This window comes from Geotrypetes seraphini, chromosome 6, assembly GCF_902459505.1.
Source record: "Geotrypetes seraphini chromosome 6, aGeoSer1.1, whole genome shotgun sequence".
Lineage (NCBI taxonomy): Eukaryota > Metazoa > Chordata > Amphibia > Gymnophiona > Dermophiidae > Geotrypetes > Geotrypetes seraphini.
In genome coordinates, this window is record NC_047089.1 from 251723583 (window position 1) to 251751475 (window position 27893).

General features: G+C 43.7%; 1 protein-coding gene across 2 annotated transcripts in view; it reads left to right on the plus strand.

Annotated features, from left to right (window-relative positions):
* Positions 1 to 27893, plus strand: part of CFAP47 (cilia and flagella associated protein 47) — a 1062207-nt gene that overhangs the window by 337730 nt on the left and 696584 nt on the right. For both annotated transcript variants that reach the window (XM_033947561.1, XM_033947559.1), the window contains exons 28-30: positions 8218 to 8349; positions 12304 to 12529; positions 27702 to 27893. In XM_033947561.1, the coding sequence (XP_033803452.1) occupies positions 8218 to 8349; positions 12304 to 12529; positions 27702 to 27893 (550 nt within the window). The remainder of the gene's footprint in view (positions 1 to 8217; positions 8350 to 12303; positions 12530 to 27701) is intronic.

The following is a 27893-nucleotide window of genomic DNA, read 5'->3' on the forward strand; positions in this document are numbered from 1 at the left end:
AGAGGAAAGGCCCTGCCAGGGCTGAAGGGAGGGAGGATTGTTGGGTCAGGAGAGAATGGGAGGCTGCAGTTAAGAGGCATTGCAGTTGGACTATTCAACCTATCCCCTGCTCAGGCAAAGCTTTTTGGATGAGATAACCGGCTGCATTCAGAAAGCCCGAGCTAATGTGGTCTCTGCAATGCTCTGGGGATCAACGGCAGAGCCCTCAAGTTTCAGTGCTAGTGGAGGAGGCTTCCTTTAAATCCTTAGGAGCTAACCCAGGAAGTCCAGGGTGTATATGGAAGAAGTCTGAGAGGAGATGGAAAATGTGGAGATTTTTTTCCTTTGGGTAGTTTATCTCCAGAGGAGGGGAAGATTTTGTCTTAGAAATGGATGTCTGCTGATTGATTCTTCCTTAGGGCAAGTGACTTCCTCATTAAATATGTAAGCATCTTCGGTGGAAGAGGCAACCTCCTAGTTCCTGGAGGAATGAGAATCTGCTAAAGGGAACTTAGATTATGGGGGATCTCTAGCCATTCCTTTGGAGTGCCTTCAATGGATCCAGCAGAAGTGGGAAGGTTGGAGTTTGCAGCCAACTGCTTTTTGTAGAATTGCGTTTTTTGAGTTTGGATCCTAACTTTCAATTAAGTCCAAAGTGCCAATTTTTGGTGCCAGTTAAGCCTATTAATTAAATTACATCAGCTAGGTGTGCCAATATAGGCACCTAAATTTAGGCAGACTTTATAGAATCAGGTCCATTACGTCTCCACATTAACATGGTTATTTATTTATTGCACTTATATTCCACATATCTCCTATACGGATAACAGCAAAACATACACAAATTAAAAACAAAACATTACATCATACAATAGACCTACAGAAACAACTAAAACAAAGACATCTACGGCAAAGAAAATTATATTGGTAGCTGTCTTAGTGATTGAGAAAAGATCCATCCATCCAAAGGTTTGATCATGCCTTGGCTCTCTCTTCAAAGTTGTCATGACTGTCCTAGTTCTTAATGACAGGGACGATAAAGAAGCAGGAAAGGCCGATGAGCAGCTCCAGTCTTCAGGGACGTCAAACTAGTCTAGACAAGTAAAGTTCTGCAAGCTTGGCTCTGTTCTGCTGCATCTGCTCCAGTAGAAGTCCAACATGCCAAGTGCATGCTGCTGGCTGGAATGTTACATTTGGGTTTGATGGCTTTGCCCTTGGTTTAGAGGCAAAAGGGGTTCATAGACAACGGCGCGAAAGACAAAGGTGCGTGCCGAAGAAAATTACTGTTTTTAGGGGCTCCGACGGGGGGTTTTGTTGGGGAACCCCCCCCCCACTTTACTTAATAGACATCGCGCCGGCGTTATGGGGGGTTTGGGGGGTTGTAACCCTCCACATTTTACTGTAAACTTAACTTTTTCCCTAAAAACAGGGAAAAAGTTAAGTTTTCAGTAAAATGTGGGGGGTTACAACCCCCCACAACGCCCCCACAACGCGGCGCAATGTCTATTAAGTAAAGTGGGGGGGTTCCCCCACACACACCCCCGTCGGAGCCCTAAAAACAGTAATTTTGAGCGGCACGCGCCTCCGCACTGCGCTCAGTTGTCTGGGCGCGCCTTTGTCCCGGCGCGCTTTTGACCTGACACCGGAAAAAGGTATAAGACCCCCCAAAGTTGAGTCCTTTAAGAGCACACATCGCAAATATACAAATGATCAATCTAGATATTTTTTCTCTCATGTTATACAAGTCATTTTCCAGTTCAGGTATCCAAGACTAAAATTAGCATAGAAATTAAGGACCTCTTTTTATCTTGCCAAACAGAGAAAAACGATTACATTTCCGATTGCTTAGTATGTGGTAAAATTTTAAAAAACTGCAAATTTCAGTAATACCTCAGCACCAGCTTTTTGTCAATAATCTTTTAGTCCGCACTTGTCGAGCATATTCTGTTTCAACAAAGCATTCTCTGTCCTAATCACATTTAAATATCACATAAGCAGCCTTTTGATGCCTAATTATTAAATTCTACCAGGAAACTGGAATAGCTTCAGTGAGCAATGTGAAATTTCCCATTTCGTCGTCGTTCCTCCGGGCTCTTGTGGCATTGCAACTGATGCTTGCTGTGACGATTAAAAAAATGTTAAAATGCGATGGAACACATATCTCGAAAGAATGCGTTCCTGTGATGTCAATGCGTCACAGTGACATCACTGGTGCGTTCCAGCCACGGAAGGGATCTCAGGATCTAAAATTATCCTAAAAAACATTGAGGAACATTTAGGTTCAAACAATTTTTATTGATGCAAACAACGAATATAATGCCAGGGCACCCCAAGGTGCTCAGTACAAACATATATGCATCATATATAATAGTAGAACAAACATAGACTAAAGAAAAGGAACATGAACCAAAGGGCGAGCGAGGGTAAGGAGAGCGGAAAGACACTCCGAGGCCCTGGACTCTTATGAGCCCCTCCCCTCACTGAATCTCCCTACCCTATCCGTATCTGAGTTCCAGTACCCTACCAAACCCCTCCCCCCTCCCCAATCCTCCCTCCCCCCCCAATGGTACTCTCCACCCCTCCCCACCAGTATTTGCCAGTACTCTCCCAGCCCGACTATCCGGGCGCCCAGATTAGGTCACCCATCTTAAGACCGCACTGCGGCCCTTTGAATGCAAGGCTTGCAGATATGGTTCCCAAATATTTAAGAACAACAGCTTTCGCTTCCTAGCCCCTCCTGCCATCTCGCGCCAAAACATTGAGGAACATTTAAAAATATCTCAACACTTCAAAAAATAAAAGAAGGTGTAGAGTTTACAACGCCATAGACTTACTTTTAAAACAATTAGAAATCCTGATGTAACAAAGCAAGTAAGCCATCCTGATACTTAAAAAAAGCACACTATTACATCTTCAGAACATCTCAGATAAAACGTAAGAACATAAGAACTGCCGCTGCTGGGTCAGACCAGTGGTCCAGCGTGCCCCGCAGTCCGCTCACGTGGCGGCCCTTTGGTCAAAGACCGGCGCCCTAACCGAGACCAGCCCTACCTGCGTCCGTTCTGGTTCTGCAGGAACTTGTCCAACTTTGTCTTGAATCCCTGGTAACCAAAGCAGGAATCAATACTAAGAAATCAATCACAAATAAATTTTTTTTTTTTTTAAATCTTTATTCGTTTTCATATCTTACAACAAGTGTATAATATTCAATCAAAAATAAATTTTACAAATAACTTGACATTCTTACTTATAATCATCAAAGCATAAAAGAATCCCTCCCTACCCATCCCACCCATTCCAGCCTGCTCAAATAACATCGAAAGAGGCTTTTCTGGAGAATATTTGGAGAATTCTCCGGAAATTTGGATGAGGCTATGGAGAGATCTGCACAAGATTTAGCTCAGCTTGCAAACAAGATCAAAGGTTTGACGCAGAATCTGGAAGTTACCCAATTAGATGTGAGAAGTATTAAACTACTATGGTCATGATAAAGGATAAGATACTGTTGTCCAGGAGAATTGAACAACTTGAGAACTATAACAAAAGGTTACATTTTAAGTATTTTTAATTTTCCAAAGTGACCTAGAACTTCACTTCTTGAAGCATTAAAAAAAACAACAACAAAAAAAACTTTATTGAAATTTTAAATCACAAATAAATTAATACATAAATAAAAAATAAGAACTCAATTAAAAAATAAAAGATAAACCAGGGAGCGAGTTATATGGAGAAGGTACAACTGAACATCTAAAAAATAATCTTGTACAACATCATAAAAACACACAGGACTCCTTTTACTAAGGTGCGCTAGCGTTTTTAATGCTACGCTTCTAGAACTAACGCCAGCTCAATGTTGGCGTTAAGATCTAGCGCGTGCCCATAATCTATTTCCTAATTGACTGTATTAAACCTATAAATCAGTCCCTGTTCTGTTTGTAACAGTAGTTGATCCAAATCTCCGTCCCTCCAGGTGGGACGTGGCATACCTGCCTGTATAGGGTATTCTTTCTCCTAAAAACGTTTTGACATTGACAAGTCTCTAGCTTGTTTTTTGTTTTTTTTTTTCCGTTTGTAAATCTTTATTCATTTTACAGCTTACAACAAGTGTAGCACATAGTAACATTTGCACTTGAAAACATCACTTGATTTTCTATCAAAATACACACAAAGTAATCAGATTTAACCCCCTCCCTCCCACCCCTCCCATATCCTATCCAATCACCGTATATCATATAAAAATTCTTCTCTATTAATCTAATTATTACTAAAACATCAGAAATCCCCCCCTTCCCCTTTCAAATCTCACATAACCCATACATCAAATTACAATGTCCATCAGCTTGTCTAGCTTGTTTTCTAAAAAAAAAAAAAAAAGTGTCTTTGGAACATAATCTTCTACTTCTTAAAAACAGGTAATATGGTAGATTTTCCTTGAGAGAACAATTGTGACAGCTCCTAAACTCTAAAACCTATTGACATCAATGGGTTTTCTATACAGGTCGCTGTGGAAAGATCCCTTCTCAAAAATAATTGTAATATCCAAAAATGGGATAGATGCTCTATCAAAACAGATCTGCAATTTTAAATTTTAGTCAAATCCATTAAGACACGAGTATAAAGCTTCAGATTCTGTTTGAGTACCTCTCCAAATCAAAAAGATGTTGTCTATATTGAAACAGGGACCCTGCGCTGCGTAATCCCTGCTTGGAGTCGTGTACTCATCAGGTCCCCAGTCCTACCCCTGAGTTCAGTTTTAAGCTTAAGGTACTTCAGAAAGAAAGGAGGAAATAACCTAGAACTGGGAGTTTTAATAAAAAAAATCTAAAAACCCACCTAAATCGGTACTTGGACGATCTAAAAGACAAGTCGTCCAAGTGCCGATAATCGAAACGGGTTTTAGACGTACCTAAAAACGACTTAGACCTTGTCAGTGCTGCTGTATGACTAGAGGTAAAAGGGGCGTTTTAGGAAGAGTGGTGAGGGCAGGATTTGGGCGAGATGCTGGCTGATCTAAACTTAGTCGTACTGCAAGTATAATAAACTTTAACAAGGCTGCCTTGTCTAACTTTGTCTTGAATCCCTGGAGGGTATTTTCCCCTATAACAGCTTCCGGAAGAGCGTTCCAGTTTTCTACCACTCTCTGAGTAAAGAACTTCCTTACATGCCCTCTTGTTCTCCCTACCTTGGAGAGGGTGAACAACCTGTCTTTATCTACTTTGTCTTGAATCCCTGGAGGGTGTTTTCCCCTATAACAGACTCCGGAAGAACGTTCCAGTTTTCCACCACTCTCTGAATGAAGAAGAACTTCCTTACATTCGTACGGAATCTATCCCCTTTCAATTTTAGAGAGTGCCCTCTTGTTCTCCCTACCTTGGAGAGGGTGAACAACCTGTCTTTATCTACTTTGTCTTGAATCCCTGGAGGGTGTTTTCCCCTATAACAGACTCCGGAAGAACGTTCCAGTTTTCCACCACTCTCTGAATGAAGAAGAACTTCCTTACATTCGTACGGAATCTATCCCCTTTCAATTTTAGAGAGTGCCCTCTCGTTCTCCCTACCTTGGAGAGGGTGAACAACCTGTCTTTATCTACTTTGTCTTGAATCCCTGGAGGGTGTTTTCCCCTATAACAGCCTCTGGAAGAGCGTTCCAGCTTTCTACCACTCTCTGGGTGAAGAAGAACTTCCTTACGTTCGTATGGAATCTATCCCCTTTTAACTTTAGAAAGTGCCCTCTCGTTCTCCCTACCTTGGAGAGGGTGAACAACCTGTCCTTATCTACTAAGTCTTTCCCCTTCAGTACCTTGAATGTTTCGATCATGTCCCCTCTCAATCTCCTCTGTTCAAGGGAGAAGAGGCCCAGTTTCTCTAATCTTTCGCTGTACGGCAGATCCTCCAGCCCCTTAACCATCTTAGTCGCTCTTCTCTGGACCCTTTCGAGTAGTCCCTTGTCCTTCTTCATGCTTGAGTACCTAAATGTAAACTGCCTAGATAACCTTGCTAGGCGGTATATAAATACCTACCCTCCTCCCCCCTTACCCTGGACTCTCAGGGCCACTTTTACTGCTTATTAGGCCCCTGGGCAAATTTTTTGGGGCGAGTGTGCCTTTATTTCCAGGATACCTCTCCCTAAATTATATTCAGTAAACACTGAATTACCTCAACAGCACAATTATCTTTAAAATTTCACTCTCATCTCAAACATATTGAGAAACAGAAATAACCAATCGAAAGATGACAAACGGAACAGTCCTGAAACATTGAGTGTTTTTATTTACCGTATGAGTGAGGTCTGGAGTCTATACAGAATGGAGAATCTTGTGAAGCAAAGAAATATAAATATGTATAAGCCCTGCAGATCTAGTTCAGGAAAATATACCTTGTGTTCACGGAAACTCCCTAAACAGTGAATACAGCAGAATCTCTCATTCCAGTCACACACACAGACAGATTCTCACTAATGACAGAATATGGAACCACCAGTTAGAAACTGAAATCTGCCAAAACTGAGCTGGAAACCCTAAAAAGCCAGAATCTTAGGGCTGGCCTGATCACTAGGCAGACTTGGTGTCTGCCTAGGCTGTACACCCAAGCATTACTGGCTGCAAATACAAAATCTTTCTGGATAGAACTTTTATGTACCAAGCAAACAAACAACAACACTGGTTAGACAACTACATCAATGGAGCAAGACTGACCTATGACGCCTTTAGAAAAGCCATAAAAACTGCCTTATTCGATAGAAATATCACCTAAAAAGTACCTATAATACCAAACACTAAATATGTCCACTCCTGCATATAAATCTGAAACTTCTAACATTTGCTAACAATCTATATATTGTATTTCAACTGCCTTATTTAAGATTCTGTATGCTGTAATTACATTACATGACTGATTTCTATTCCGCCTCAACCTTGCAGTTCTGGGCGGATTACAAAAGAGACAACTGGACATTTCCAGGATAATTACAGAGAGAATTCTGGTCATTTCCAGGAGAAGTTACAAGAATAATGGAGCTGTATATTTCAAGAGCTACAAGATGCTGTACAAAAATAGGAAATAGTGCAGATCCAGTAGATATACCGTTAGGGAAGCAGTTGACATGCTTGAGGCTAAAGACTTCTGCATATTGTAACTCGTTGACTGTCCAGCTCTCTTCAATGTGAACCGCCTAGAAGTCTCACGACTATGGCGGTATAGAAGAATAAAGTTATTATTATTATTACAGTTTAAGGAGCTATACTAATGTTGGGCTTTGATCACCCATGGGATCTCTTAGAAAGATTAGGAAATAGTGGATGGAAGTGTACCACTTCCTTCTCATGAGCAGCCAGATCTGCCTCCATATTTCTCTGTTTCTACATTTCATGTGGCTCAAGCCATGCTGTGATCTGCCTCCCTCTCAGGCAGTTTGGAGGGGCTATGACATAGTAGGCCTTCTGCATGCACAGATGCTCAAGGCCCCATGCCAGTTGTTCTGAGTCTTGTTAAGAGATGCCAGTTGCCTCACCAGAGCTGTTCACCAAATTGTGACACCCTAGGGATAGGAAAGGGAAGGGGAGATGCCGTTTGCTTTGAGGAGGGGGAGGTAAGGAAGGAATAGAGAAAAACCTAGATGCCTGCAGGGGAGGTAGGGAAGAGAAAGGGGAAAAAATAGATACCTTAGGGTCTAGGGAAAGAAAGGGGGAGATACTGAACAACTCAAAGAAGAGGCTAGGGAAGGGAAGGAGAAAGAAGGCTCAGAGGGAGGGCGAAAAGAAAGCCAGACACCTTGGTTAGGGGTATAGGGAAGGGGTGGAATAAGGAAGGGGAGAAGTGGACACACGGATAGAGCTAATGTGAATGCTTGGGGTCATAGGTGTCTCATAGAAGAGCCTGGGGAATGGCTAGGCCTCCTCAGCCCCTCTCCCGTGCTGCCTGTTGCCATCCCAGCAGCAGCAGGAAAAACCTTAAGAAGACATGCAGTTTTCCGGTGTGCCACTGCTACGTCTGCCAGTTCCGTGCCCTCTCATATAAATTTTCTGTATCAGAGGATTGAGCTGGCCAAACATAGACTAGATATTCAATGCTGGTCACCGGAAATGGCCCAGCATTGAATATCAGGGCTCAGAGCTGCCTGCCGGCCTCCCTCCTACTGTCTTAATATCAGCCTCTGTGTTTTTATGATCTCAACTCTAAAGATGTTGAATATGGTGAGTACAATGCTTTTGTAACTCTTTTATGTTTCATATTTTGCAGGATATAATGGGAAAAATAATACTGGAGAAGCTGTGTTGGGCCCTTGCTATGTTCCAGAAACCCCCTCACTAAGTAATTCCTCCAGTTCTCTTGGGGCCATCACTAGCACATTCTTTGAAGATTCTGTCTCAGGTAGAGTTTCAAACAGTTCACTAAGTCACACAAGTGGTTCACTTGACTTTGCTTGTTGCAGAATAGACATCTCTTCCGTGGCGTTTGGAAAGGCCCGAGAGCCTTCACTGTATATGGGGTTGTCAGCTGAATCAAGATTTATCCACCACAGTTGCCTAATTTTCCAATTACAGTGGTACCTCGGTTTACGAGTGCACCGGTTTGCAAGTATTTTGCAAGACGAGCAAAACATTTGCAAAATCAGCACCTCGGAAACCAAGCATGCTTCAATTTACGAGTGCCCCCCCCTGCGATCTGGCACCCTCCCCCCCCGCGATCCGGCACCCGCCCGCCACAATCCAGCACCCCCCTGCCACGACCTGAAGTCCCCCAGACTCATCTGAACCTGCTTCTTACTTTCATCTGGCTTTGGCTTTGGCACCGGCATGTCCTATGCGTTGATGCCGGTGCCCGAAGATTGGCCTCCTCTTCTGTGCTGGGCCTTGAGCATCTGTGCATGCTCAAGGCCTGCGAGTTCACATTCTCTCCGAGATCTCCGAGGACTGGAGTTCCCTACCCCTGATATAAAGCATAAACAGTACACCACCATCACTACAAAATTCCAAAAAGAAAGATAATTCAAATATCTGTAGATCAAAACAACAAGCAGAGTACTCATACAATAGCATAAAACCCATTCTCTATCTCTATGGTCTAGTTGGCTCGCAACCTTGGGGTTATCTTTGACGCCTCTCTCTCCTTCTCCACTCAGATGTAACAAACTGTTAAAGCCTGTTGCTTCTTCCCCTATAATATTACCAAAATCCACTCTCCTTTCTGAGCACACTACCAAAACCCTTAGCCACGCTCATCAGCTATCACTTAGACTACTGCAACTGGTTTCCCACACGTCTTCCGCTCACCAGTCTCTCGTCCCTTCAATCCGTGCAAAATTCTGCACATGACATATTCCAGGAGAGTCGCTATGCTCATCACCCCTCTCCTCAAATCACTTTGGCTCCCCATCTATTTCCGAATAAAGTTCAAACTCCTCTTACTGACCTACAAGTGCACTCACTCTGCAGCTCCTCAATATCTCTCCACATTTCTCTCTTCCTATCTCCCCCCCCCCCCCCCCACCACCCTGTGAACTCTGTTTATCGGGCAAGTCCCTCTTATCCATATCCTTCTCCTCCACTGCCACCTGCAGATTCCGTCCCATCTGTCTTGCTGTGCTGCCGTGTGCATGGAAAAAACTTCCTGAGTCATTGCGTCAAGTGCCATCTCTGGCAGTATTCAAATCCAAGCCAAAAGCCCGCGTTTCCAATGCTTCCTTCAACTCCTAACGCCCACTCACATAAAATTACCTATGTCCATCCTATCATTCTCTGTGCAAGAAACTATCCAATCCCTATATGTCATGTCTTTCTCTCCAATTAGATTGTAACTTCTTCTGATCAGGGACCCTCTAGTGCAGGGGTCTCAAAGACCCTCCTTGAAGGCCGCAATCCAGTCAGGTTTTCAGGATTTCCCCAATGAATATGCATGAGATCTATGTGCATACACTGCTTTCAATGCATATTCATTGGAGAAATCCCGAAAACCCGACTGGATTGCGGCCCTTGAAGTGGGACTTTGAGATCCCTGGTCTAGTGCGTGTTGATTGTACTGCGCTGCATATATTTGTCAGTGCTATAGAAATGATAAGTGATAGTAAGTCTGAATTTGAATGTTTTCTACAAAACTTACAAATTCAGAAGTGAAGAAATGGCCAATTTTGAAATCGCTAGAAATGTTGAAAATCATTTACTTAGACGTCTTGGCCGTCAGATTGTCCAACCTTAGGACTCCGAACTTTGCTCGCCATTTTCAACCACAGAAATGTCCAAGTTCAAAACATCCAAGTCTAGACCATTTGTTTTCGGTTTTAAGTTTTTTATTCATTTCTCATATAACAACAAGTGTATCACATAAATTTATACAATTTCATTGAGTACACACTTGATATTCCTTCATGCATCACTGTAAATACAACGTATCATTATATAATCCTTTACTATAATATTGAAAAAGTATATAGTACTTAATAAGTATACCAACTATTACTCAAATTATAAACCCATCCCCTCCCCTTCCTTTGAAAATTGCATACAATGCAACAAGATATAATGATATATTATTTATATTATGAGATGAATAAAATAAACCCACCCACATCCCCTCTTATCAAATATCTTATTATGGGAAAATTGTATCATTCATTGCAATAGTCCATTGCAAGTCTAGACTGCCATACTCTGTAAGTAGCTGTCTGTACAGTTTCTCTTTATTGTAAACCGCCTAGAAGTCGCAAGATTGTTGGCGGTATATAAGAATAAAGTTATTATTATTATTATTTGGATGTGAGAGGAGCCAGCACAAACATTCCAAAAGGGCACTGCGTGAACTTCACATAAAGGGTGCCAGAACCCCCTTATAATGTATGGCGAGCCCTCCAAAACTCCCCTTTCTACCACTTCAATAGCCTTATGGCTGCAGATGGCACCTCTATGGCAGTATAGTAGGGTTTTGGTGGCCTTACACTTTTCACCATAAATGCAGAGGTTAGGGTGGCTTGTGGGCCTATATTCTATGGCTCACTAGGCTACTTAATACACTTGTGTGATGCTGTACTCGAGACAGGCATGTACTGTTTAATTTAGATTTTTGGTAGGTGGGAGGGGGAGTGTGCTGGGTGTCATCTGGTATCTTTATGTGGGTATCTTTATGTCACTTATAAGCTTTTAAAACAGATCTAGCTCAGAACATCTAAGTTCCATCCAGGATGTCTTGGGAAAGGTTCGATTAACACTGCAAAACATCCAATTCTAAGTACGCCCAAGGCCTACCCAGAACATGCCTCGTTTCACTTTTGGATGTACAGTGGCTACAATGTCTTACAAGATAACCAGAAAGACAGTATCAAAAATCGGCGCTTGGACATTTTGACCAGAAAAACATCCAAGTGCTGATTTATGCCGTTTTTTTGGGACGTCTTAGCTTTTTGAAAATGCCCCTAATAGTATATCCGCTATAACAATTCCCTTAGCGCTCATGCGCACTTGAAACCTGTTGGCTCCGTTCGTCCGTAGCTCTGTGGCCGGCAGAGAGATTGTATTGTAAGAAGAAGAGAAGTTGGTAAAGCGTTTGGCGCGTACGTTCGATTTGCTGTGAGTGGCTTACTTTACTCAGCAGCAGTTAGTCTGTGCCGATTGCCGTTTGCCGCTTGATTAAAAAAAAAAAAAAAGGTAGGTGGGAGGAGGGGCACAATAATTGACATCCCTCCTAACATCCCCCCGACATCCCGGACCTCCCCCGATATCCCCCTGACATCTACACACACACACACACACAGAAGGACAGGGGGCCAAACAGACGGAACATTGACAGACTGACAGAAAAGGTGGCAGTGAAAGACACTCACAGAAGGACAGGAGGCCAGGGAGAGAGATTGAAAGAAAAAACAAAACAAAAAACCAGACAGTGGACAAGGAGAGAGAGACACAGAAAAAAAGACATACAGCAGCCAAGGAGACAGACAGCAAATAAAGACAGACAGACATACAGTGGCCAAGGAGACAGACAGCAAAAAAACCAGACAGACATACAGCGGCTAAGGAGAGAGACAGCAAAGAAAGAAAGACAGAAAGCGGCCAAGAAGAGAGAGACAGAAAGAAAGACAGACAGACAAAAAGCGGCCAAGGAGAGAGAGAAAGAAAGAAAGACAGACACACACATCTATTCTAGCTTAAAGACTAGTTGTATATAAAGTCCAATAATATCTGTAACCCACTTAGAACTCCATCGTAGAAGGATTTGGTAGTTTATAAGACCATAACATAACTATTTTCTGTAGTGTTCAATATTTTATATATACAAACTATAGATTTTTAATGTAGCAATACTCAACTGTTTTTTTTTTAATTGCTGAGTTAGACCCCAGCTATGAAAATTATGCTGATACAGTAAAGATGAAGAATGATGAAGCTGACGACCAAGGCCAGGGAAGGAAGGAAGCGTTTGAACTCTTATTTTACCCCGAAGAGGACACTGATGAATGGATCTTCTTCCAAAAAGTGGTCGCTGCAATTCAGATGTGGTTCAGTCTCTTTGGATGGCCTGATGGCAATAATCCTATTTCTATTCCAAAGACTCTGAGAAGGTGATACTGTATTTCTATTGCTCCTTAATGGTAAAGAGTATGCTTATGACTTTACAGCTCATCAGGAAAGATCTCGAGTGGGGTACAAGCACTTTTCCAAAAATGATTCATTTGATCTTACCTCCTTTTTTGGGCTCATTAGAGCACTGGTCTTTGACCTGGGGGCCGCCGCGGGAGAGGACTGCTGGGAACAATGGACCACTGGTCTGACCCGGCAATGGCAATTCTTTTGTTCTTATGGGTACTTATGGGTTCTTATGGGCTGAGGAGGGTGTAGATGGGCTGGAGTAAGTCTTATCAGAGATTTCGGCAGTTGGAACTCAAGAAATAGCTAAGAAGAAAAAATTAAAAAATTTAAATTGAATCAGGTTGGGCAGACTGGATGGACCATTCGGGTCTTTATCTGCCGTCATCTACTAAGTTACTATGTACTGTCGGCATTAGTGTGCTGGCAGGTTCAAGTTGTTTTTTTAAAAATCTTTATTCATTTTTACAACTTACAATAAGTGTCTCAGCAAATAAAAACATTTTAACTTAGATACAACACTTAATATTCTGTAATAATCCATTTTAAAAAGTTAATCACCCACCCTCCCCTCCCTTCCGTATCAAAAATATAACAGATACACCATATAATAAAATATTTCCTCCCCCCCATCTTGGACATGTACTGTTAAGGGAAAAATGGTATCTATTCATTACAATAATTTGTTAAAGGCTCCCAAACATCTTGAAATTTTCTTAAATACCCCTGTTGTATAGCTATTACCCTTTCCTTATATGTGACGTAAAGAATTCCACCAGAAACTATAATTCAATCTGTTCCAATTTTTCCAATTACTTGTAATATGTTGTATGGCAACTCCAGTCATAATAAGTAAAAGCTTATTATTTTTTGAAGATATTTGGCTCTTAGCCCTCATTGACATGCCAAATAATACAGTATCATACGACAATGCCACCGGATTTTCTAATAAACAATTTATTTGGCCCCATATTGATTTCCCAAAAGCCAAAATAAATGGACAATAGAATAATAAATGTTCTAGAGTCCCTGCCTCGAGATGACAATGCCAACATCTATTAGACATAGAGCCAGTGTTCCCGCTAAGCTGCGTTGGCCTGCGCTCACGCACAAAATATTACATCGCAGCGCAAAGTTTCTCTTCACAGCGCACACACGCGTCGGTAAGGTAAGGGGACGCATTGGGGGGATTGCACTTCCCCACAATTGCCATGCTTCGGTTCCTCTTCTTCCTTCCTTCCCCCCCCCCGCGGGACCCTGCGGCACCATCAACTCTTACTCCCTCTAATGTCGGCCCTGCAGCTCCAGACTTCCTCGCACCTTCTCCCCTCCCCCTTTGGATCGCTATTATTTTAAATGTTATAGCCGCGGAGCTGTATCCATCAGTGGAGATGTCTAACCTCGGCCTGCCCCGGAACTCTTACTGCAGCAGCCGCCCGTCTAGGCAGGAACAGGAAGTCACTGTTGCAGTTAGAGTTCCGGGGCAGGCCGAGGTTAGACATCTCCACTGATGGATACAGCTCCGCGGCTATAACATTTAAAATAATAGCGATCCAAAGGGGGAGGGGAGAAGGTGCGAGGAAGTCTGGAGCTGCAGGGCCGACATTAGAGGGAGTAAGAGTTGATGGTGCCGCAGGGTCCCGCGGGGGGGGGGGGGGGGAAGGAAGGAAGAAGAGGAACCGAAGCATGGCAATTGTGGGGAAGTGCAGAGCTGCAGGGAAGAGTGTTGCGGTACCCAGCTGGAGGGAGAAGGAAGATGAGGGAGGGAATTAAAGGAGATGCCAGGGCTTGGAGCGTAGGAGGAAGGTATGCCAGTCTAAGGGAAAAGGAAGGGGGAGATGTGAGAGCATGGAGGGGGAGCGAAAGATGGAAGAAAAGGAAAGGAGAGAGATGCCAGAGAATCAGGGAAAGGGAGATACCAGACTATGAGGAGAGGTGTGGGAGAGGGAAGGCGAGGAGAGAGATGCCAGACCAATGGGGTGAAAGGAGAGATGGAAGGGGGAGGCATACAGTTTCTGGAAGGGGCATAGAAGGAGAGAAGATGCCATATAGGGGAAGAGAGACGGCAGACAGTGGATGGAAGGAAGAGAGTTACAAGAAGATGAGGAAAGGAGAAACCACAGAAGACAAAGGTAGAAAAAAATTTCTATTTATTTATTGCTTTAGGAGACATGTGTCACTGTTTCTGTGAAGCATTGTATGCAGAGTCCAGCTTCTTGCTGGTTCAATTTAACCTTTGTCTATGTATTTTTATTTTATCCCCCCTTTTACAAAACTGTGAAGCGTTTTTAGCACCAGCCTTGGTGGTAGCAGCTCTGATGCTCAGAATTTTATGAGCATCAGAGCTGTTACCTCCGTAGCTAAAATCCACACTACAGTTTTGTAAAAGAGGGAGGGGTTAGTTTGTGATTACATATTCCTTACTAGGCGAAGGTGTTTTCTGTGTTCTGTGTGTTCGAAAGACATGGTTTTCTGTTAGGATTGACGGTGTAGGATTGATCTGTGCTGGTCTGGCTTGTTTAGTTTTACAATGGGTGTATTGATGTACTGCTCACTGCAATATGTAAGATGCTGCCTTTTCCTAGGTACTCATGTGTGACGTGTGGTTTGTTACTAAAAATCATGTTTTTCTTACAGATGGGGGGGGGGTGCCAAAAAATGATGGGCCCCGGATGTTACATATGCTAGGTACGCCACTGTATGTAAAGATACCAGAAAGCTGGCATAGCAAAAACTTCTAAGTTTTGAGTATTTAACCCTCCCACAATCTCACGGGCACTCGTTTCAAGTTTATTGAGATTTTGATTTAAACGCAATATCAAATATTTTCAATGCGTATAACAAAAATAAATTTGGGGAAATAAATAAAACCATTTGAACCAGTGTTCCCGCTAAGCTGCGCTGGCGTGCGCTGGCGCACAAAATATTACATCGCAGCGCACACGTTTCTCGTCACAGCGCACGATCGGAAGAGGCGTACGGCAGATGGCAGGGCGGCGAGAGGAGAATCGGGCGAGTTGGCTCATAACTTGCTGGCGCCCGATATTTTTGGCTCACGGTGAAAAAAGTTTGCTCACAACACCCGCCCGCTTAGAGGGAACACTGCATAGAGCTATCCAACTTTTGTAAACAAACTAGGGTCCAGAATGCTCTATGTAACAGAAAAAACCAAGTTTGTCTCATTAGTGTGCTGGCAGGTTCAAGTTTTATTAAAATTTTGATGTATCGCAATATCATAAATTCAAAGCGATTTACAATTAAAAATGGGGTCTCAATTATTAATTACAACAAAAAACATGGACATTACAGACTTATACATAAGGGAAGTGGGAGGAACTATAATAAGCATAGTAAAGAAGACATGAAAGGTAAGAACAGTTGGAGGGTAGAAATTTTAACAATAAAAATGAATAAAAGAGGCCTGGAACAAAGGAACTGGAAATTTCTGCAATTTGCAGGGACAAGAAAAAATCCGGTGAGGATTATGTCTCAAAGGCATCCTTATACAGCCAGCATTTTAACAGTCCTTTACATTTACTTAACGGTTTTTCTGGTATATTCTGGGAGCGGTAACAGCAAAGATCGTATCTTGTCTGGTTCAGAGTGTAAGCAAAGGATTCTGGGATATTATATTAAAACAACCTGAACCTTGCTGACATTGAGTGTTGATCATCCCTATGCACTCTTGCTATTATTAGCTAGTATTGCTTGCCCTGGAACTTGCTCAGCAGTTGACATGGATAATTTGCAATCTTTAAACTCTGTATTTAAGGTCACCTGGTTTCAACCTTGCTATTGGGACGATCTGTCTTCCCTAATGTGGTGATATCTTTTAAAGATACTTTCTTTCAAATCTTCCCCCAGTTTTTAGTTTAGAAGCTGCTCTATTGCCCCTTTAAATGTTGATGCTAGCAGCCCAAGCCCACCCTAGTTAAGGTAAAGCCCATCTTAGCAGAATAGGCTCCCCCTTCCTAACAACCTCTGCACCATCACCTTGTCCATGCATTGAGACTCCGGAGCTCTGCCTGTCTCTTGGATTCTACACACGGAACCAGGAGCACTTCTGAAAATGCTACCCTGTTTAATGAATTTTCCAGCTTGTATTTAACCTTGCAAGTTAAGTTATTCATGGAAATATATTTATTATTTTATTTTAGTATTTATATACCATTGATAGCCTAAGTCAGGGGTAGGCAATCGAGAGCTGGAGCTAGGCCAGGTCTTCAGGATATCCACAATAAATATGCATGAGATAGATTTGCAAGGAGGCAGTGCATGCAAATCTATCTCATACATATTCATTGTGGATATCCTGAAAACCTGACCTGGCTCTGGCTCTCGAGGACCGGAATTGCCTACCCAGGCCTAAGTGGTTTACATTCAGGTACTGAAGCCTTTTCCCTTATCTGTCCCCGTGGGCTCACACCCTATCTAATGTACCTGGGGCATTGGGGGATTAAGTGACTTGCCCAAAGTCACAAGGAGCATTGTAATATCACCTTTGAGATGGCATTCTTTTTCCTCCCCAAGAGCAACAGACCACTAACACATAGCCTGATGGTGCCAGGGAACCATTGAAAGGCACTGGTGCTGGGAACATTTATCCCCAGTCCACAGATCCAATATGCTCCATCCCTGACTCCATCCCCCTAAAATCCCAGATCGCTCACTCTTGGCACTTCCCGGGATCTCCTTGTTGTATATGGGGGGGGGGGGGGGAGTGTCTGCCTTGGGCGCCGTCTTGGTGGGGGTGCTGGCACGTGTCGTCCTCTCCGCGCCTTTGCTCCTTTCCGAACCCCCCTTGCGTGAGTGTGCAACTTCCCTTCCATCCCCTCGTACCTATTCTGTTCTTCCTTTGCTTTCCTAATTTTTATGGCGTTCTTTTCATTTCTGGTTTTTGATATTATGTACACTATGCTGTTGGCAAATTGAAGTGCGATGGTAGACACAACATTGAAGGCGTCGGCGCAGTGCGCCACAGCCTCAAGGAAAGCAAACAAAATGTTGGGTATCATTAAGAAAGGTATCACGACCAGGACGAAGGAAGTCATCCTGCCACTGTATCGTGCAATGGTGCGCCCGCACCTGTAGTACTGTGTTCAATTCTGGTCGCCGTACCTCAAGAAGGACATGGAGGTACTTGAGAGAGTCCAGAGAAGAGCTACTAAGCTAATAAAGGGAATGGGGGACCTTTCATATACTGACAGACTGAAAAAGCTGGGGCTTTTCTCGCTGGAAAAGCGACGACTTAGAGGAGACATGATAGAAACCTTCAAGATCATGAAGGGCATAGAAAAAATGGACAGGGACAGATTTTTCAAACTAAGGGGAACCACAAGTACAAGGGGGCACTCAGAGAAATTGAAAGGGGAAAGGTTTAGAACAAATGCCAGGAAGTTCTTTTTCACCCAGAGGGTGGTGGATACATGGAACGCGCTACCGGAGGATGTGATAAGCAGAAGCACGCTACAGGGCTTCAAAGAAGGTCTGGACAGGTACCTGGAGGACAAAGGGATAGAAGGGTACAGATAAGAGTAGAGGTAAGGTTATAGGGATAGGATTAGAGGTAATTTGTAAAATTAGTCAGAGACCACTGTTCAGGCAGTGGGCCTGATGGGCCACCGCGAGAGCGGACCGCTGGGCAGGATGGATCTCTGATCTGACTCAGCGGGGGCAACTTCTTATGTTCTTATAAACATACCTCTCTAATTTTCCCCGTGTGAACAGTATCGCAAACTTGCTGTCTGTGTTGGTGTCAGCTCTCTCTGACATTACTTCTGGGTCCCACGCATAGGAAGTGACGTCAAAGGGAGTGCTGATACGACACGGGCAGCAAGTTTGCTACGCTGCTCGCACTGGGAAAATTAAAGAGATACAGGGGACGGTAAGGGGGCGCGTGTATGGCAGGAGGGGGTCGGGAAGGGGTGGGAGAGGGCGCCACTCACCCTTGCCTATGGCTCTGAGTGCAGGAGCGATCAGGGATTGCTCCTGCTACCCCAATTTCCAGAGGGAATGAGGGGTTTTTTAAATGGATATTTTAGGGAAGGAGATCTCGGATGAACGGACGAGGGGGTGGGGTTTATTGGATTAAGGGATCTGAAATTTAACATACTGACTTGTCATATTGATGTACCACTGCTATAATAACTTGTATGTTGCATTTTCTGCGGCTTTGTAACCATCCCTAGAGGTGAGATGGGAGTTGTGATTAGGTCCAGACATGTTTGCTCCAAAAGAAGAATAAAAATGTAAGGGATTGATTTTCAAAGTGATTTAACTGGCTGCTTAATTTGTTTGTGTGTGACACTTACAGGGAATGGGACTTACTCTACTGCTTTTTCCATGTGGCTACAATCAAAGCAGTTTACATATGTTAGACAGGTACTTATTTTGCACCTGGAGCAATAAAGTGTTAAGTGACTTGCCCAGAACTACAAGGAACTGCAGTGGGAATTGAACTCACAACCTTAGGGTGTGGAGGGAGCTGCTCCAACCACTAGGCCACCCCTCCACTCCCAGCAGCCTATGTTGCTAACTTCCCCCCTTAGTATGAAGCGTTTCGGTCTCTGGTAACCACAGCTGAGATTGTGATGTCATAATGCCTCATTCCACCAATAAGAGTCAACCTCATCAATGATGTCATAATAGCTTGATTGTAAAGGGCTTGCTCTATTGCTTTTTCCGTGTGGTTTCAATCAGGTACTTATTTTGCACCTGGAGCAATGAAGTGTTAAGTGACTTACCCAGAGCCACAAGGAGCTGCAGCGGGAATTGAATTCACAACCTCAGGGTGCGGAGGCAGCTGCTCTAACCACTGGATCACACCTCCAACTTGGTTACTGTTGCTGAATATCACCACAGACAGCTAAACTCAAAGCCAGTTATATTGTGGGTAGTCTGGAGAAGGGAGTCGGCATTTATACAGTTAAATACCAGTATTCAGCACTTAACCACTAAGTTAAGCAGTCCAATCGGACCGCATAAAAGTCAGTCCTATCTTTATGTGGCGCCTTTTATGCAATTAAGAACTGAATATCACAGTTAACCACATAAGGAGACCTGAAGTTATGATGCCGTTGTACAGAGCCATGGTGAGGCCTCACTTGGAGTACTGTGTTCAGTTTTGGAGACCACGTACCGAAAGGACGTGCTGAGGATCGAGTCGGTTCAGCGAACGGCCACCAGGATGGTCTTGGGGCTCAAGGATCTCACGTATGAAGAAAGATTTAAAAAATTGCGGCTGTACTCACTTGAGGAAAGAAGAGAACGGGGAGATATGATTGAAACATATAAGTACATCACGGGACGTATCGAGTCAGAAGATGATATCTTCTGGCTCATGGGACCCTCGACCACCAGAGGGCATCCGCTGAAAATCAGGGGAGGGAAGTTTCATGGCGACTCCAGGAAGTACTTCTTCACCGAAAGAGTAGTGGATCATTGGAACAGACTCCCACTCCAGGTGATAAAGGCCAGCAGCGTGACGGATTTTAAGAGAAAATGGGATACTCACGTGGGATCTTTAAGGGAGTAAATTCAGGGGAGGGGATACTTGGAATGGGCAGACTTGGGGGGCTATAGCCCTTTTCTGCTGCTTTTTTCTATGTTTCTATGTTTCTATGATGGCAGATAAAGGCCAAATGGCCACAGCATCCACTATCTCCTCCTCTCCCTATTGGCTAAGGCTCTTAACATTTGCATCTCCTCTTCCTATTGGCTAAAGCTCTTTCCATCTGCATTGTGAGGTCATAGGGCTTTATGGTTATAGAAACAGACTCCCACTCCAGGTGATAAAGGCCAGCAGCGTGACGGATTTTAAGAGAAAATGGGATACTCACGTGGGATCTTTAAGGGAGTAAATTCAGGGGAGGGGATACTTGGAATGGGCAGACTTGGGGGGCTATAGCCCTTTTCTGCTGCTTTTTTCTATGTTTCTATGATGGCAGATAAAGGCCAAATGGCCACAGCATCCACTATCTCCTCCTCTCCCTATTGGCTAAGGCTCTTAACATTTGCATCTCCTCTTCCTATTGGCTAAAGCTCTTTCCATCTGCATTGTGAGGTCATAGGGCTTTATGGTTATAGAAACAGACTCCCACTCCAGGTGATAAAGGCCAGCAGCGTGACGGATTTTAAGAGAAAATGGGATACTCACGTGGGATCTTTAAGGGAGTAAATTCAGGGGAGGGGATACTTGGAATGGGCAGACTTGGTGGGCTATAGCCCTTTTCTGCTGCTTTTTTCTATGTTTCTATGATGGCAGATAAAGGCCAAATGGCCACAGCATCCACTATCTCCTCCTCTCCCTATTGGCTAAGGCTCTTAACATTTGCATCTCCTCTTCCTATTGGCTAAAGCTCTTTACATCTGCATTGTGAGGTCATAGGGCTTTATGGTTATAGAAACAGACTCCCACTCCAGGTGATAAAGGCCAGCAGCGTGACGGATTTTAAGAGAAAATGGGATACTCACGTGGGATCTTTAAGGGAGGAAATTCAGGGGAGGGGATACTTGGAATGGGCAGACTTGGGGGGCTATAGCCCTTTTCTGCTGCTTTTTTCTATGTTTCTATGATGGCAGATAAAGGCCAAATGGCCACAGCATCCACTATCTCCTCCTCTCCCTATTGGCTAAGGCTCTTAACATTTGCATCTCCTCTTCCTATTGGCTAAAGCTCTTTCCATCTGCATTGTGAGGTCATAGGGCTTTATGGTTATAGAAACAGACTCCCACTCCAGGTGATAAAGGCCAGCAGCGTGACGGATTTTAAGAGAAAATGGGATACTCACGTGGGATCTTTAAGGGAGTAAATTCAGGGGAGGGGATACTTGGAATGGGCAGACTTGGTGGGCTATAGCCCTTTTCTGCTGCTTTTTTCTATGTTTCTATGATGGCAGATAAAGGCCAAATGGCCACAGCATCCACTATCTCCTCCTCTCCCTATTGGCTAAGGCTCTTAACATTTGCATCTCCTCTTCCTATTGGCTAAAGCTCTTTACATCTGCATTGTGAGGTCATAGGGCTTTATGGTTATAGAAACAGACTCCCACTCCAGGTGATAAAGGCCAGCAGCGTGACGGATTTTAAGAGAAAATGGGATACTCACGTGGGATCTTTAAGGGAGGAAATTCAGGGGAGGGGATACTTGGAATGGGCAGACTTGGGGGGCTATAGCCCTTTTCTGCTGCTTTTTTCTATGTTTCTATGATGGCAGATAAAGGCCAAATGGCCACAGCATCCACTATCTCCTCCTCTCCCTATTGGCTAAGGCTCTTAACATTTGCATCTCCTCTTCCTATTGGCTAAAGCTCTTTCCATCTGCATTGTGAGGTCATAGGGCTTTATGGTTATAGAAACAGACTCCCACTCCAGGTGATAAAGGCCAGCAGCGTGACGGATTTTAAGAGAAAATGGGATACTCACGTGGGATCTTTAAGGGAGTAAATTCAGGGGAGGGGATACTTGGAATGGGCAGACTTGGGGGGCTATTGCCCTTTTCTGCTGCTTTTTTCTATGTTTCTATGATGGCAGATAAAGGCCAAATGGCCACAGCATCCACTATCTCCTCCTCTCCCTATTGGCTAAGGCTCTTAACATTTGCATCTCCTCTTCCTATTGGCTAAAGCTCTTTCCATCTGCATTGTGAGGTCATAGGGCTTTATGGTTATAGATACAGACTCCCACTCCAGGTGATAAAGGCCAGCAGCGTGACGGATTTTAAGAGAAAATGGGATACTCACGTGGGATCTTTAAGGGAGTAAATTCAGGGGAGGGGATACTTGGAATGGGCAGACTTGGTGGGCTACAGCCCTTTTCTGCTGCTTTTTTCTATGTTTCTATGATGGCAGATAAAGGCCAAATGGCCACAGCATCCACTATCTCCTCCTCTCCCTATTGGCTAAGGCTCTTAACATTTGCATCTCCTCTTCCTATTGGCTAAAGCTCTTTACATCTGCATTGTGAGGTCATAGGGCTTTATGGTTATAGAAACAGACTCCCACTCCAGGTGATAAAGGCCAGCAGCGTGACGGATTTTAAGAGAAAATGGGATACTCACGTGGGATCTTTAAGGGAGTAAATTCAGGGGAGGGGATACTTGGAATGGGCAGACTTGGGGGGCTATAGCCCTTTTCTGCTGCTTTTTTCTATGTTTCTAAGAAAGAACTGGCCACATAAACCCGGAAAATCCTTGCTGGTGCCTCAGCAGAGCCTGACTTTGAATATGCGGGAATAATGCTAGCTGAATATCTACTCCTAAACTGATACCGAATGAGACTTTCTGTGTTTAACACCTTTAAGTTCTTTATCTTTGTTCATTTGCTATAATTACTATGACTACAGAAAGAGCAGAGTTTGAATTTAATCCTTTAAGTAAAGGCACCCTGGTATATTGGCTCTGTCAAAAATCCATATTCTATTGAAAAGAATAGACAATGAAATAAATCTGTTATAGTACTACTAATTATCATTTCTATAGTGCTGAAAGGCATACATTTAACATTCGATAGAAAGTCCCTGCTCAGAAGAGCTTACAATCTAATTTGGACAGAGTTGGGGAGATTCTGGTAGAGGAAATGATACAATGGGTAAAGGTATCTGAGAGTGAGTGAGAGTGGGCTTTTCGCTTGGATTTGAAAACTGTTAGAGACATATTGACTCTGGCAGAGCAAGAAAAAAAAGGATGGAGTCTGGAGTTGGCAATGAAGGAGAAGAGTACAGATGAGAGGGACTTACCTGATGAATGGAGTTCATGGGGGGAGCATAGGGGGAGATGAGTGAAGAGAGATATTGGGGGGCTACAGAGTGAATGCACTTGTAAGTCAGTAAGAGGTGCTTGAACTATATTCAGAAGCGGATGGGGAGCCACTGAAATGAGGAGGAGGGTCAGGTGAGCATGGCGGCACTCAGGGAAGATGAATCGTGCAGCGGCATTTTGAAGGGGTGAGAGATGGATGAGTGGGAGACCTGAGAGAAGTACATTTCAGTAGTCTAAACAAGAGGTGATGAGAGCATGGATAAAGGTTTTGGTAGTGTGTTCGGAGTTATTATAGAGGAGGAAGCGACAGGTTTTTTTTTGTGGTTTGTTGGATCTGAGCAGAAAAGGGGAGAGAGGAGTCAGAGATCACCCTGAGGTTGCGAGCTGACGAGACAGCGAGGAGAAAAGTGTTATCCACAGAAAGAGAGAATGGCGAGAGGGGGGAGGTGAATTTAGGGGAAAGAGAAGGAGTTCAGTTTTAACCATAGTCGGTTTGAGATGGCGGTGAGACATCCAAGCAGCAATTTCGGATAGGCAGGCTGAGATTCGGGCCTGAATTCCTGTAGAGATATCTGGTGTGGAGAGGTAGAGCAGGGAGTCGTCAGCATAGAGGTGATACTGAAAACTATGAGAGGAGATCAGTGTACGAGAGAGTGGGTATATATGGAAAAGAGGAGAGGGCCTGGGACGGAGCCTTGAGGAACACCGATAGACAGTGAGATGGCAGTGGAGGAGGATCCATTGTAATGGGTGAGATTGAAAGAAAACCAGGAGAACACAGAACCCTGGAATCCCAGCGAGGACAGCGTGTCGAGGAACAGTATCGAAAGCGGCAGACAGATCAAGAAGGATGAGGATAAAGTAGAGGTCTGCACGGGAATGGGGATCGTGGGAATCCCGTGGGTCCCACGGGGTTCCCGTGGGAATTCCCCCCTAACCCACGGGACTCCCACAGGGACCCCCCTCTAGCCAACGGGACTCCCACGGGGATGGAAGGCTTTGGAAGCAGGGTTCGTCCATATAATATAATGGACATGTCAGCCTTAGTAAAAGAGGGGGGGGTTTATAAGTTAATTACCTGAACAGAAAACAAAAAAAGGGTTCCATCAAAGAGATTCCACAAGGAAAACAGCAGCGCGAACACACAAGAAACTGTGGAATTGATGATCCTGTCAGAAGTAATTGTTTTTTATGGGGACGGGCGGGGATGGAGGTAATTCCTTGCGGGGATGGGTGGGAACAAAGAGGATCCTGACGGGGACGGGTGGGGACGGAGAGGATCCTAGTGGGGAGGGGTGGGGACGGAGAGGATCCTGGCGGGGACGGGTGGGGATGGGTGGGATTTCTGTCCCCGTGGAACTCTCTAGGATAGAGTAGAGGCCATTGGATTTGGCCAGAAACTGGTTGTTACAGACTTTAGTAAGAGCAATTTCTGTATAATGGAGGGGGTGAAAGCCCGAATGAAGCAGGTCAAGAATATCAGGAGAAGAAAGGAAGTCCAGGCAACGGCGGTGAACAGCACGTTTGAGTAGTTTGGATAGGAAGAGGAGGAGGGAGATGGGGCGATAGCTGGAGGGAATGCAGGGTCTAGTGAGGAATCTATGGCGTGTTTGAAGACATCGGTGGGAAAATGATAGGAACAATTTTCAAAGCTGTGTCTGAAAATTGCCTGGCAAGGACAATAGCCACACAGCAGGGGAATTTTACATTACATTACATTACATTAGTAATTTCTATTCCGCCTGTGCCTTACGGTTCTAAGCGGATTACAAATTAGAAGAGATCTGGACATTACCGAGAGAATTACGTAACAGTGATTCATGTACTTTACATGGTATGGTAGAGAATTACAAATTATAAGATATCTGGATTTTTCCGAAAGAATTACATAGCAAAGAATCAAGTGATTACAGGATACAGTGGAGAATATCAGTATATTCGGGTTACAGAAGAAAAGTTATCTAACAATGAAGGAAGAAGTTTGTTGGATACTGAAGGTAGATGCTTATTTAGGAATCAGAATATTTTTGGAAGGTATGATTCTAGGAGTTGACTAATGTGTTATTCACGGGGGGGGGGGGGGGGGGGGGGCTGCCTGTGCGAAAATTTCAGGAGATTTGGGAGCCATTAGCAAAATATTGTAATGATTGAATATTATTTTTCCCTTTAAAATGCACATCCAGGATGGGGGGAGGGGGGGAAGGGTTTTTTGATTTGAATATTAAATAAGGTATCTAGGAATAGGGTTTATGGTAGGTTTTCTTGAATTTAAAGAATGTAATTGATTAGGGGGGTGGGGGATGAATTCTGATATGGATTTTAACAGAATATTAAGTGTTGTATTGGAGTTTCAAATGCTATACATGCTTATTGTAAGTTTTTAAAAATGAAAAAGATTTGAAAATTGCCTGGCATTCATTCCCAGAGACATGTTGAGGAAGAAAACAGGAGATGGCACTTTCAAAAGGAAATACACCCTTTTGTCTTCCTCGCTGTCCAAAGAACTTGTGTGTTTAAGCTGATTTTCTGAGAGAAGGCACTTGGGTAAACGGATTTGAAAACTGCCCTTTAAGATTTCCCAAGACACTTAACTAGATATCTTTCAAGTGACTTTTATATCATTCTCTTTTACACTAGATCTCCACAAAATTTGCATTAGAAATTAGAGGAGTATGAGCACCAGCAGAAGGAGTTGGAGAAAGTGTGCAACCCAGTTATCACCAAATTGTATCAGGGAACGCCAGGGAGAGCTTGTGGAGGTCAGCCTTGCCCACGACCCCACCATAGAGGAAGTGGATTAATCAGATTTTGGTGGACATTAGAATTATTTACGTACTTCCAGTGTACCTATAAATGAATAGTGCAATTCTGTTATTTTTGCCTATTGCCAGTGACAGATAACAGATCTGTTGTATCGGGCGAAGGAGTGTCCGCGTCTAGAGTATTGCATCCGATATTGGTCGCCGTACCTTAAGAAGGATATGGCGATACTCGAGAGGGTTCAGAGGAGAGTGACACGTTTGATAAAAGGGATGGAAAACCTTTCATACTCGAGAGGGTTCAGAGGAGAGTGACATGTTTGATAAAAGGGATGGAAAACCTTTTATACGCTGAGAGATTGGAGAAACTGGGTCTCTTTTCCCTGGAGAAGAGGAGACTTAGAGGGGATATGATAAGAGACTTACAAGATCATGAAGGGCATAGAGAGTAGAGAGGGACAGAGAGAGAGAGATAGAAGACAGAGAGAAAGAGCTAGAAAGAAAGAGAGAGAGAAAGGGAGAGAGACAGAAATAGACAGAGAGAGAAAGAGAGAGAGATATAAAGAAGGAGAGAGAAAGGGAGAGAGAGAAAGATTGGACAAACTGGGTCTCTTTTCCCTGGAGAAGAGGAGACTTAGAGGGGATATGATAGAGACTTACAAGATCATGAAGGGCATAGAGAGAGTAGAGAGGGACAGAGAGAGAGAGCTAGAAAGAAAGAGAGAGAGAAAGGGAGAGACACAGAAATAGACAGAGAGATATAAAGAGAGGGACAGAAAGAGAGAGAGAGAAAGAGAGACAGAGAGAGACAGAGAGAGAGAGAGAGAGAAAGATTGGAGAAACTGGGGCTCTATTCCCTGGAGAACAGGAGACTTAGAGGGGATATGATAGAGACTTACAAGATCATGAAGGGCATAGAGAGAGTAGAGAGGGACAGAGAGAGAGAGCTAGAAAGAAAGAGAGAGAGAAAGGGAGAGACACAGAAATAGTCAGAGAGATATAAAGAGAGGGACAGAAAGAGAGAGAGAGAGAGACAGAGAGAGAGAGAGAGAGAGAGAAAGATTGGAGAAACTGAGTCTCTTTTCCCTGGGGAAGAGGAGACTTAGAGGGGATATGATAGAGACTTAAAAGATCATAAAGGGCATAGAGAGAATAGAGAGGGACAGATTCTTCAAACTTTCGAAAAATAAAAGAACAAGAGGGCATTCAGAAAAGTTGAAAGGGGACAGATTCAAAACGAATGCTAGGAAGTTCTTCTTTACCCAACGTGTGGTGGACACCTGGAATGCGCTTCCAGAGAGCGTAATAGGGCAGAGTACGGTACTGGGATTCAAGAAAGGATTGGACAATTTCCTGCTGGAAAAGGGGATAGAGGGGTAGAGATAGAGGATTACTGCACAGGTCCTGGACCCGTTGGGCCGCCGCGTGAGTGGACTGCTGGGTGCGATGGACCTCGGGTCTGATCCAGCGGAGGCATTGCTTATATTCTTATGTTATGTTCTTAATTGAAAGCATTTGTTGACTAATATTGTTTTACTACTATTCTGTTTATCACCACGTGCTGCTTTATCTGTATTAATAACCAAATTCAAAATTACAAATTCAAATTAACACTTTTTTTTTCTCCTCTAGTGGCGTATATAAATTTCAGGCTCACCCAGATGCACCAAAACTGAGGAAAATGGTTTGTGACATGTTGTCCTACTTGAGCGGACAGCCGCTTCCAGGAATTCCCAGCAACCAGTTCTTGTCCTCTGATCCCACAGAGAGAATACCGGTAATAGAGCTTCACAAGCACCATTCGACACTTCTCATGTTTCTCAA